At 40.6% G+C, this 13,908-nt stretch overlaps 1 protein-coding gene across 1 annotated transcript in view; it reads right to left on the bottom strand.

The window, feature by feature from the left end:
* Positions 1-6,127: 6,127 nt before the first annotated feature.
* TRAPPC11 (trafficking protein particle complex subunit 11) overlaps positions 6,128-13,908 on the bottom strand; it is a 77,013-nt gene continuing 69,232 nt past the window's right edge. Inside the window, exon 30 of the mRNA XM_077477287.1 lies at positions 6,128-7,544. Coding sequence (XP_077333413.1) covers positions 7,500-7,544 — 45 coding nt within the window. The 3' untranslated portion in view covers positions 6,128-7,499. The remainder of the gene's footprint in view (positions 7,545-13,908) is intronic.

Here is a 13,908-nt window from a genome sequence, read left to right as displayed (position 1 = left end):
ATACGCGCTTTCACCACGCTGCCAGGCAGTTGGCTGTGTTTGTATAACAATGTTTCATGCATCTTCCATTCAAGCCAACCGTGGGTGGGTCATGCTTATCAGAAAAACTGTAACAATAATCACAAAGTAAATGAGGAATTGTGTGCAGGCTTTGCAATATTGTACTGTATCACTTTGTATTACTGTTGGATAACACACTTTGTGTCTGTTTTTAGAACAATCTAATTGAATTTAAAAATTCATAATGTACCTAAAACTGAAAATCTGTTCAGAATGGAGTGAATACAATAAGTGCACTTTCACTGATATTTTTCTTCTTCAGCTGGGATATTCTTATCTGCAAAGGCCTGTACTACTGTATAATCATTCTAATGATACAGACATACAAGCCAGTACACCTAGCATACCAGAGGAGTAAGAGAAAGCAGCCCAAAAATGGCTGTGGTATGCAACAGTTCACTGAGATCATACTTAACTTGCTGGGTGGACTCATCTTTAAAGTGTTGTAAACATCAGGCATGAAATATGAACAAAGTATATCCTTCTATAGTGTGCGCACTAAGTGTCAATTCTGCTTGCTGTTTTATTCCTCTGCTATCAGCATAAGTCACTTCTGACAAGTTTTCCTGACACCAAGAGAAAAAAGGTGACAGGGGAGGGACCTCCTGCTGATTGACAGCCTCATCTCTGTTCCTATGTGCTACATGAATCAGGGTGTGTGTCGATTCTCTCCAATCAGCTCCCCGGCGCCTGCTTTTCAGAGCCGAGAGATCCTGTGTAAGTTCTGCACGTTGAATGAATTTAGGGGGAAGATGGCTGTGGATAAACAGGTAGAATTGACGCAAGAGGGTTTGTTTCATCTCTGTGTATCGCCTGAGGCCAGTCACTTCACTGGGTATAGGTGAGGGTTTACATCCACTTTAAGGTACTGGAGATGGATGGGGGCTGTGACTGCTGACTTTCTTTTGAAAATGTAAAAGTTGCCTGGTGGTCCTGCCCGGTGTCATGCACCACCTGGGCCCAAGTATACTACATTCTGAGACTGTGTTTGCAGAAGACAATTTCTGTGCTACCAAAAGAAGCATTCTTAATCTACAACCTGTTGGGATCACAAAGCCCCAATTCACTTTGGTGACCCATGTCCAGACAGCCGTAAAACAGACAATAGTGAAAGCCTGTGAGCTGACACCCTTCTGAATCTGAAGATAAATGCTGTATGCAATGGGTGTTGATAAATGAAAAACATGCAGCCAAATTACATGAAAATATGACTAAATTTCACCAGGTCTAGGAACCCTGGGTCTCCCACTTCTTCCCAAGGGACTTTGATTGTCGCTTTAACTCTAATGAACACGGGAGATTTCTTGCTAGGATCCCATAGCGAACTGTGGACCTGGCCGTCTCCCCCATTCACCACTCTTTAAAACATCCCTGCTTTATTTTAATCTATCACTATCTACTCCTTTCTCTTGAACCATGATTGAGTATATTTCCTACTCCCATGTCAATGCCAAAGAAGAGGATATCATTAAAGAAAATGTTACCTGTTATTTCTATGTACTTCTCTTACAAGCCTTTTTTCTGCATCACTGTATTCATCGATATACACTTCAGCACCTTTTAATACAACCTCTGGTGTTCAATTTTAGACATTCCCTGAAGTGCCTTATTGTATTTCATACTTTTTTGCTTGAATTTAATAAAAAATATTGAAAAATGAAAACGTTAGGTTGCCTGGCTATATCACTGATTGACGAAAAAGAACTGCTGCTCCAGCTGTATAAAGATAAGGCTGATTGGAGTATCTTGCAGAGTACAAGCCCCGGCCCGCCTCCGTGGGAAACTTGGAAAGAAGAAAGAAATGGCTGCACATCCAGAACTTCCAATTGCCTTTTATTTTGTTTCACAAAGATAACACCAAAGACACCAAACTGTGGTCAGGTAGACCTGTTTCACATATACATCTTGTGCTTAATCATTACAATGCCTGAGACAACTGATAGATCTTAAATAGACCGGGCCAAATAGCTACAGGTGTTCTGGGGGCGGCGATAATCAGTGATGAGAACACAGCTCGATAAATCACCAAACCTCAGCACCAAAGAGCATGTGGCTAGAAACTTGAGTAAAAGCTCAAACTGAAGGTCCACGCTCCCATGCGTACCAAAAAGTCCTGCATACACATGGGAGCATGGACCAGCCATTTAAAACATTTGAAAAAAGGTGAAACAAAAAAACCAAGACAAATCTGAAGTTCTGGATGTGCAGCCATTTCTTTCCATATAGCACTGATCCAATGGCTTTAATAATTTAGGTCATTGATCAGGACCAAGCATGTACCAACTAATACAAGAACAAAGTCACAACTCCTAATCTGTAAACTTGTTCTAGGCGAGAAACTCACCCAGCATTGGAGCCATTGGATCAGTGTGATAGTCAGTCAACAGAAGTAATCAGCCATGCCTGTGTGGGTTTCCTCCCACAATCCAAAGACATGCTGGTTGGTTAAACACTTAAAGACCAGGCTTTAATAGAAAATGACTTACAACCCCCAAACATTATACTTTCTTTTTCTTCTAACACCCTAGAGAATAAAATGGCAGTGATTGCAATACTTTTTGTCACACCGTATTGGAGCAGCAGTCTTACAAGCACACTTTTGGAAAAAATTTACTTTTTTTTTTTAATAAAAAAAATAAAACAGTAAAGTTAGCCCAATTTTTTTTATATATTGTGAAAGATAAAGGTTACGCCGAGTAAATTGATAACCAACATGTCACGCTTCAAAATTGCTTCCACTAGTGGAATGGCGTCAAACTTTTACCCTTAAAAATCTCCATAGGCGATGTTTAAAAAATTGTACAGGTTGCATCTAGGGTTAGAATTATTGCTCTCACTCTAACGATTGTGGCGATACCTCACATCTGTGGTTTGATCACAGTTTGCATATGCGGACACTACTCACGTATGCGTTTGTTTCTGCGTGCGAGCTCGTGGGGCGCGGCAAAAAATTTTTTGTTCCATTTGATTTTATTTGTTTTTAAAAAATTGGGTCATTTTTATTCCTATTACAAGAAATGTAAACATCCCTTATAATAGAAAAAAGCATGACAGGTCCTCTTAAATATGAGATCTGGGGTCAAAATGTCCTCAGATCTCATATTTAAATGCAATAAAAGAAAAAAAAAATTGTCATTTAAAAATAATAACAAAAAAATGTGCCTTTAAGACGTATGGGCGGTAGTGATGTTTTGACATCGCTTCCACCCTGCTATGGTATGGAAACAGGTGAGGGCCATCTTAGCCTCACCCATCTCCATACCCAGCCATGGACCTCATTATCGTACACAGAACCGCCGGCTCCAAAGATGGATACCTCGGCTGTGGCAGCAGCTGCTGCCGTTACTGAGATATCCATCTTCAAGTGCTGATGTATATGTACAGGAGCCGGTCGGCAAGTGGTTTTTAATTGACTCCTGCAGCACAGTGGCTAGGCGGTTAGCACTTCTACCTAGCAGCACTAGGGTCGTCCGTTGGATTTTCCAACAAAGGCACTACCTGCTTGGAGTTTGCATGTTCTCCTTGTGCCTGTGTGGGTTACCTCCAGGTACTCCGATTTACTCCTACAATCCAAAGACATGCTGGTAGGTTAATTGGCTCCTTTCTAAATTGGCCCTAGTATGTATGTATGAATGTGAGCTAGGGACATTAGATTGTAAGTCCCTTGAGGGCAGGGACTGCTGCGAATGTACAATAATGTGTAAAAGCACTGTGTAAACTGATAGTGCTATATAACAACAGATGAAATAAAACATAATAACTATGCCATCTATACACACACTAACCTACTGCATAGGAATTCACATACAGATGCTGCCACCTGTTGATGAACAAAGGTTTTGTAGATTTTCCTTATCAATGTAAATACAATAATGGAATTCAGGTCCATTTTTCACAGGCTTTACATTAATAAGAAAAAACAGTCAGTGAATGTTATTTTTCTTTTACGCAAAAATTTACAGTAAACATAACTTTTAAGCTCAGTGTTATCCGTACTCCAACTATGATTATAGTACACCGTTTTAGGGGACAATCTCTTCTCAGTAAAATCTGTATAAAACAGGACTGGGGTAAAGTCATTTTCGCTGATAAATCCCCTTTGCGATTGTTTGGGGCATCTGGAAAATAAATCTTGTCCAGAGATGAAAAGGTGAGCGCTACCATCAGTCCTGCGTCATGCCAATAGTAAAGCATCCCGAGACCATTCCTGTATGGGGTTGCTTCTCAGCCAAGGGGGTAGGCTCACTCACAACTTTGTCCAAGAACTCAACCATGAATAAAATATGGTACAAAAACATCCTCCGAGAGAAACATCTCCCAACCATCCAAGAACAGTTTGGTGAGGAACAATGCCTTTTACAGCATGATGGAGCACCTTGCCATAAGGCAGTGTTTCTCAAATCCAGTCCTCAGGCCCCCCCAACAGGTCATGTTTTCAGGTTTTCCGTTATTTTTCACAGGTGATTTGATCAGTTTCACTGCCTTAGCAATTACCACAGCCGTTTCATCTGAGGGAAATCCTGAAAACATGACCTGTTGGGGGGGCCTGAGGACTGGATTTGAGAAACACTGCCATAAGGCAAAAGTGATAAATAAGTGACTTGGGGAATTAAACATCGAAATATGGAATCCATGGCCAGGAAACGCCCCAGACCTGAATCCTATTGAGAGCTTGTGGTCAATCCTCAAGAGGCCGAGGAACACAAAAAAAAAAAAAAAAAAAAAAAAAACAAATTCTGACAAACGCCAAGCATTATGGAAGAATGGGCTGCCATCAGTCAGAATGTGGCCCAGAAGTTGATTGACAGCATGATAGGGCGATTTGCAGAAGTCATGAAGAAGAATGGTCAACACTGCAAATATTGACGCTTTGCATAAACTTCATGCAATGGTTAATAAAGGCCTTTGACACTTATGAAATGCTTGTAATTCTACTTCAGTATACCATAGTAACATCTGACAAAAAGATCTAAAAACAATGAAGCAGCAGATTTTGTGAAACTGAATATTTGTGCCTTTCTCAAAACTTTTGACCACGGCTGTGTAGATCAAATCTTGATTCATGTAAGGTCAGCTTTATTTGTCATATCGTGTAACTTACAACTCTAATCCTTGGCAGGTAACAGATAATAGGACAAAATGTTGTGATCAAAAAGCTGTGTATATCACATTTCTGCTTCAATATCTGGACTCTCTTGCAAACAGATTCCTTGCTTTACTGATCTGTATCTTCACATCTAGATTTCCTTGTTTGTAGTTTAATTACTTTTATAAATTTACCTTTTTTTTATACAGGTATGTAATTTTTCACTTAACTGGTAGAACACCAGTTAAATGAAAATGTACTAATCTGGGAGTTCTTAAAAGCTTGTACTACAAAATATATTCAAATGATCAACACAAGGTATTGCCCCCCCACACACTTTTACTGCTACTATGGTTGAGGATAGCCATGCGCATAGTTTTCTCTCCAAGCCTGTGCGAGTGAATAGTCAAATCTACACAGTAGGCTATTGTATTCTGACAGGCAGCGCTAAGGGCTATCAGATTACTTGAACAGTGTCTGAAACTGACTGAATACAGGTGCTGTTCCGTCAACAATTTCCCACTCACCTTTTTCCAATAAAAGTCAGATGAAAAATGTACTTTTATCTGGGTGTTGCTGACATAGTCATCTACTAGGTGAATTTCTGCTGATTTCACATGAATTGGTTTTAATTTTTTGGCTTTATAGCCAGCTTAACACGTTACAGAAGTTTTACTAGGAGTCCGTGTAAATCTCAAGAACCCTTGTAAATCTTCTTTGGTGGAGTAAACACACGTCTTCACGTTAGGCTCCCAGCAGGTACCGGAAACTCATTGATTTTGCACTGCCCATCTCCACTCAGAAACCGGAAATCCATTTTGTACAGCTTTTTTAGTTAAACGTTTTATTTAACAAGTGTTAGCTTTCAACTTTGTTTCACATTAGGATGCATGTGCATTTATTGCTAGCATAATTGCTAAGTGGTACAATGTGTTTACATTGATTATATAATACCATATAAAAAAAAAAAGTAATGCACAATTTACTTTTAATAAACTCTGTATAATTTAATTCATATTAGGAGGGGTTAATTATTAACAAAGGAAAGGGCTCCATCCATTTTGATCAGATAATACAAGTGACTGCTTCATCAGCTATATTAAAATGCTCAGACAAGTGAAAATGAACACAAATAGTTACCAATCAGGGTATACGTGTGGTGTACTTTACTGCAGAGGTTGGATCAATTTGATATCACAAACATATATACAGGCCCAGCCAAAGACAATTTCAGATCCTTCCATAAGCTCTTCTAAAGGTTTGTTTTACTTGCAACCACTTGACTATCTGAACAATTTCAGTCTAAAGAGCAGCAGTTTTTCTGAATGTTCCATACAAGGACATCACTTCATTCCCATTGGCCTCCTTCTACATACTTTTTATCATCTGCTTAGCCACACTGTTATACATTTTATGCCAGCCTTTCTCAAACTTTTTATCCCAAAGGAACCCTTGAAAAAATTTTTAAAGTCTTGTGGAACCCCTCTAAAACCAGTTCATCGGTGGTCAATGACAACAATGCCCCTTACATTGGTGGTCAGTGGGAAGAATGCCCCCTTTACAATAATGGCCAGATTGCCATCCTTACAGACAGCTAAAAAGATCATTGGCTCTGCTAAGCGGCACTGATCCTGGAACTATGCAGGAACCATCAGATAGGAGTTCAATTAGTCACAGCTCAAGGAACCCCTAGCAACCTCTGGAGGAACCCTAGGGTCCTATGGAACCCTGGTTGAGAATAGCTGACTTAGGCATTTTGGTATTGCTAAAAAGACCCTGCTTTGATATCATTTGCAAATAAGAACATGTACACAGGGAGTTGTTTAGTCTTGTAAAGAATCATGAGATATGCATTTTAGCCACTGTTGTACTGCCACAAACTGACAATTAATACAACAATCTGAAGTTACATACAAAGGCTGGCTGCTTAGCAGGTAACACAATATAAAAATACTTACCGTTAGGTTTCTGCAGGTCTATAAGAATATTAACATAGGACTGAGATGTACATGCAGTACACAGCCCAATCCTTGCTTTCTAAATAGAGATGGTGACTAGAAATAAAGAACAGGGCTCCGGTAGCAAAGCAATATTTTGCAGAAACCTATGCAATCATATACCAACTGCCACAATTGTTTCAGGAATAGTGCTTTGCCCAAATTCTGATACTGTGCTTTGCCCAAATTCTGATACGGTTAAACAAAATTAACAAACACATCTTGTAAAAGAGAACTAAGTCCCAATAATAAAAAAAAAAGTTGTTTTCAGCCTTAAGAAAACATAAGCCAGAACCAAAAAAACGTAAGAGATGAACAGATATGAGAGAGAGGAAAACGCTGGATTTGTCTTCTTCCTATGCGGCCTCTATGGAGTCCTCGTCCACACGACGGCCTTGTGGCTGTAACAACAAACAGGAATTACTCACAAGTCTATTACTTATGGCCAGGTTTTCATTTTTGTACAAATATTTACGACCGTTGTACCCTACCCCCCCCCCCCCCCCCTTTTTATTTTTATTTTTTTATTTATTACAGGGAAACTGGTCCACAGGGACCACAATACAAAGACATGCAAGTGGAATTGTGAAGGCCCTTTTTCGCTCCCATCCGATTTTCACTTTTACTGTAAGGAAGAGAACCTAGAAAGTGGTGTAGTACCATTTGGAAAAAGGGGGACAATAGAAAGAGGTAGAGAGAAAAAAAATTAAAAAAAGGGGGGGGGGATTTGGCCACTCTATTGGGGCAGTTGCCTCCTATTTACTAGTGCTGGAGGCCTGGACTGGTTAGGCGAGGCATGTGTGTTAGGTGTGTTGTCTAGTCGGTCCCTCTGAGTCTCCATCCCTCTTCAGAATATCTAAATGCGTTCCAGGCGATGTTAACTGGTGAGTGAAGGGATATTTAGCTTATCCGCTTTCATTCTTTAAGGAATTTAGTTTCCATTTTGTGTCTCTCTCTAACATCCACCTCACAAAATGTATGCTCAAGTTTTGCTAGTCTAGTTTCGTTTCCCATGTTACTGTTATCTTATTTAGTTGTTTCGTTTCTTAGAAAGCACATGATTTTGAGGAATTGCTAGTTTCACTTTTATTGTAGGCTGTACTTGTATATGATTGGATAATCTGTATGACACGTTCAAAGGGTGGTACTTTCTGAAAGCCCCCTTTAAATATTCACACCAAAGAATAAAGATTAGATTTGCTCGGAGAGACTTTGTTGTTTTGTGTCATTATCTCAATGGGCTAATCTCCCAGGCCTGTGTGGGGATTGAACGTCACACTTTGACAGACATGAAGGGGTTAAGAAATCACCTTTAGACAATCTACATTTCCTTCAGTTTGGGGGCTAGTCCGGGGTCGATTATAATATATGACTATATGGTGAGTTGAATTGATATATGTATCTCTCACTGTGACATCTATTCAGAAATCGTTCTTTGAACCTGAAAATTTATGTAGAAGTTGTTTTCAGACCTCGTTCATAAGTTTAACTGCTCTGAGAAGCAGTAAAAAAAAGCTGCTCTGAGTTAACAGTGATAAAGCCTTGGGTGGGCTTTAATGGACTCTGAGAAGTTCATTTAATAAGACTGCTTTAAGAAGCAGCACCTGTTCCCGTGTGAACAGGTAGAGAAGCCTTGGGTGGGCTTTAATGGACTCCGAGAAGTTCATTTAATAAGACTGCTTTATGAAGCAGCACTTGTTCCCGTGTGAACAAGGAGAAAGCTCTGGGGGGGCTTTCACGGACTCTGAGAAGTTCGTAGGAAAATGATTTATACAGTACTGTAATTATAAGAAAAAGTCTGCTAAAGTGTGACGGACAAAACCCTTCTCTTTGCTTATCTTCCTATCGCCTGTAGAAGTTTATAAGATGATCTGTTAACTGTTTGTGTGGAATTTGTCAGCGTTGTAAGGTAAGACGACGCTTTCCACTGCACTGTGTTATAAGGGTACATAAATAAAAGGCGTCAGACGCATCTAGCGGTGAACTCCCGGCTCCTTTTTGTGATTGATGGAAGTTCCCCAACCGAAACGTAGAGCGATGCTACAGTATCCGGTGATGTATTTATGTTTTCTCTTAATGATTTACATATGAATGTTTTGACTCCAATGTATGAGATAGTGAGCATAGTAGCAGTGTTAATAACACTCTCTTAAGGTAATACATAAATTGGCATAGTCGGTAGTATACTCTGAGGCTAACTGTTGATCAAAACATGCTATTTGAATAATTCTTTTTGCTACTGACATCTCTTGCACATGGGAAGCCAGGTGCAAAATTTGGACATTTGGCTTTTTGCCAACAGGGTTCAAGTGCTAATATCTCACTGACCGTAATAGATAGTGAGGAATTGTTTGCGGCATTGGTACTACAGCAATTGAAAGTAGTGTTTGAACCTGTTGGCACTCTGCCAAAAATTTGAAATATAAATAAAAATTATTTGGTTATAAAAATAAGAAAAGTAATAACGCACAAAGCTTGCTTGTGATCAGGGGAACCTCTGGCCATAAGGAGTGCTTATTGGCATTTTGCCAAGAAGAAAAAAATAAAATAAAAATAAAAAGTCAAGGAAATAAAAGTCAGAATGTTTAGAAAGAAAATAAGGATGAAAATAAACATGCTGTGGAGATCCCCAGATGGACCGAGGCTCCCTATAGCATCCTAGCCACAACATTGTCCACGATGGGTTTAACAGAGACATGAGAGTGTGGATTTAAGGGTTAAATCAACGTTTTCTATGCATGTACCATGCACCCCCCTCCTCCCCCTTACATTCCACAACCAGATAAGAGTTTCATGAAAGACTTCATTACATGAGGACACACAGCAAATATCAGAGTGGGCTACAAGCACAATAACTGATTTCTGACAGCGAAGGATGTTGCAGGATGTTTTGACATCCTTAAGCAAACACCAGTGCAGACACATTATCAAAATGGTTTCTCAGGAAATAAAAGGGGGAACTTTTATAAAAAGGGAGGGGGCAAGGACAAAGAGGGGGTTACACACAGAGACAACCAAGAGGGAAATTGTCTCGCCCTACATTAACATTAACCCAGTAAGAAGGCAAATGGTGACTATAGGTTTGTACAAGACCTAAGGGCCATCAATAGCCTAATGGTACCGATTGCCCCAATAGTGCCTGATGTGTCATCAATACTGCCATACCACAGGATGCAGAGTATTTTACTGTGATTGATTTATTGAATGCATTTTTTTTATTTCCATCCCTGTGGATGAGGAGACACAGCCAATCTTTGCTTTCTAACTAGCATGGTGTAGAATGCCCCAGGGCTATGTAGACTCCTCTGCAGTCTATCCCATTGTCCTCCAAACTACTCTCAGAGCTTGGATACCAGGACACTGTTCATCCCTGCTGCAGTATGTGGCTCCTCATCTGCAGTTCTACTCGGTGGCCGCCCTGGAGGATGGGAGGGATCTTTTGAAATGTTTTTTTGAAAGTGGTCACAAAGTGTCAAAGAAATTATTGCAATGGTGTCAGGAAACAGTTGCATATCTTGGTTGTGTACTCTCAAAAGGAGAAAGGAAAGTCAATCACAAAAGAGCTATGGTTCTTGTGGGTCTGCCCTGCTCACTTACTAAGAAAGACATGCTTACCTTTCTTGGTATGATTGATTACTGCCGCCAATGAATACCTGACTGTTCCTACTATGACAATCTCCTGAGACAAGCCATAGGTTCAGACATGCCAAACTGTATAAAATGGTCAGATGAAATGTGCAATGCTTTTGTGTATTTGAAAAAATGCTATGGTAATGGCTCCAGGGCTCTGCCTCCCTAATTATGGAAAGAAAATGTTTTATTTGTTTGCAAGGGAAAATTGTAAGACTTTGTCAGGTGTCCTCGCTCAGGAACATGGAGGCAAGTTGCGCCCTATTGTTTTTTTTCCTCAAAGATGGTTCCGGTGCAGGTTCAGGGCATGCCTGTGTGTCTCAGAGCTCTCGTGTCCTGTGTGATGATGGTTCAGATGACCACTTCTTTCACTCTGGGGCACGACACAACACTTCACACCACCAACAATGTATCAATCCTATTGAAAAATGTACATACACAGCACATGTCTGCTCAGAGGTTGAGTGGCTATGAGGTGATCGTGCTGTCTAATCCAAAATTGCACATCAAATATGCTTCTCCCACTGCAGGACCAGCACCAATCTTAAATGCCCTTTAGAATTAAAATGAGAACAGGATGAGGTTGTGCCACAACATGATTGCATAAACCTCATTCACCAATACACATCACCCAGGTCTGATTTATCTTTCACAGCACTGCAGAACACACACAGGCCAACAGATAGCCAAGGGAAATGCTCTGGCTGGTTTAGCTGCTAAACAAGCTGATATTTCACAAAATGCACAGATCTAAATGCCCATGCTAGCCCCAGAATTGCCCTTCTATGATCAGGCTCTTTCAGATTTGCAGGGATGTGCAGAAGAAGCTGATCTCAGGGATTGGGACAAAATAAGTGTGCAGAAAGATCCAAAGACTGGACTTCTCTGCAAAGAGGGGAAGCCATGTATACCAGTAGCTAGTGCATCACTTTTTATTTCCCAGTACCATGGAATAGGTCACAGAGGCTGGAAGGCCACTTGTGAACTATTGGAGAAAGATTTTTATTTTCCAGAACTTTCCTGAAGGATTAAAGATTATGTATCAAGATGCATTACATGTATCAGGAGCAACCCACACAAGGCCAAACACTCCTTTTACACATTTGCAGATTGACTTCACACACATGCCCAAACTAGGCAAAAGACAGAAATATCTTTTGGTAATTGTGAACATTTTCTCAAGAGGAGTTGAACTTTTTGTAACCACAAAAGAAGATGCACAAACAGTAGTGAGGATCCTCATTCAGGAAATCATTCCTCGATGGGGATGCCCACTTCAAATAAACTCAGACAATGGACCTTGTATCAAGGGTCTGCCAGGACTTGGTAAAAACTCTCAAGATAGAATAGAAGTTTCACATTCCCTACCACCCTCAAAGCTCAGGGATAATAGAAAGAATGAACAGAACAATTAGAAAAAGACAAAATAAGAAAGGCCACAGGAGGAACCTTTGCCAACTGGAAGAAGGTCCTCACAGCAGTCCTGGCAGAAATAAGAATGACCCCTTCCAAGACAACAGGGTATTCACCTTTTGAAGTCTTGATGGGTCTAACTTTCCCCACCCCATGGGCCAGAGCACCTTTAATGATGGAAAAGGTAGATTTAGACTTAATACAGGAAGAATATGTAAGGAAATTGGTTGAAACATTCGATACAGTTGAGAGAAATGTTGCTTGCACCTCTCCTTTTTCTTCACAGGAAGCTACTCACCTCTTTAAGGTGGGACACACCGTGGTGGCCCAATAGCTGAACAGAAGTAAGAAGCAAGAGTATCCCTTTGGACCTCCTACCACAGTGGTTGCAGTGACCAGAACAGCCACCCCAGTGGAAAATTGGCAGTCCTGGATCCATGCCAACAGAGTGAAAAAGGTTGCCCAAAGCCCCAAGAGCTGGAAGGAGATCTTGGATACAGGAGGCCCTCAAGCAGAAGTCCAAGCAGAGGAAGGAGGAGTTCCTGGGAAAGCAGGTCCGGCCAGAGAAGATGACCTCGCTTATTTCACCACAGACTTCTGGCAAGGCATTTTGCCTCCTGATCTCTCTGACAGTGTTCCTACCCACCTGAAGATTTGGGTGCAATTAAAAGTACCTTTTGGAACACACACACACACACACACACACACACACACACACACAAACACACAAACACACACACGAGAGCATTACAGTGACACAAGCTAGAATCGAGAGAGACTGGAGATAGTTTTACTGATAAGATGCTTTTGCTAAAATTTAAGTATGCTTATGCTCGGGAAAAAATCAGGGTGTGAAGAATGTAGGATATGTAACAAATTACATCCTAGCACTGCCTGAATTCCCCTTTTGTCTGTACCTTTAAATATTTCCTCCTTTCTCAATGAGACTCCTCCTGTATTCCTGACTAACATATCCACTCTGTACATAAACAACTGTGTTACCTTTACAATAGCAGGTAGAAGTAATTCCCCTGATTGGTGTTTTAATTTAGGGAATGAGACACAGACTAGGCCTTCTTTCTGCAGCAGGTCAATATTTAACATCAAGATGTGGGAATGCCTGCTCACCGTTTCAAGTATCTGACCCAGGGCTAAACTGTACTTTGCATAACTTCTCTTCTTTCCCTAAAAATGTAGGTGAAATATTGCACCAATAATCGCGACACAGGACAAGTACACTCATGAGATTGTCGCTAAGAGACCTTTTGCACTAGGACAAAAGTATTTATGTATGTTGTGGGAAAGTGTGTTATCCCTGGGTGCCCCTTCATATTAAGGGATGGTGTTACCTTGCATACTTGGTACCTGTCATGGGAGTGGTAGGGGATGATAAAAGGGGACATCCCTTAGAGGTCAGCTCCAGCAGGAAGCTAGGGACATTGCTAAAACATGGAGCCCATTTGCCCATGCAGGATTTGGGCTTGGAGGTATATTTTAATGGTTAAAAGACATTGTCCTTGTTATTGCTATGATATCTATCCTTGCTCTGATTCTTTACCTCTGCTTTAAGTGTTGCACTTGCATAGTTGCACGCCTTCAATCTCCCGATAAGGTTCTATCCTACGTGACATACATGAAGAGTCATCAGGCAATCAACGCCACAACACCAAAGTAGTATTAAGACACAACATAGAATGTAGAGATCATCTTATATGATCTAAG

This window comes from Lithobates pipiens, unplaced genomic scaffold (assembly GCF_037356315.1).
Source record: "Lithobates pipiens isolate NorthernLeopardFrog02 unplaced genomic scaffold, aLitPip1_a1.2 Scaffold_13, whole genome shotgun sequence".
Classification (NCBI taxonomy): Eukaryota; Metazoa; Chordata; class Amphibia; order Anura; family Ranidae; genus Lithobates; species Lithobates pipiens.
This window is presented reverse-complemented; position numbering and strand designations above follow the sequence as displayed.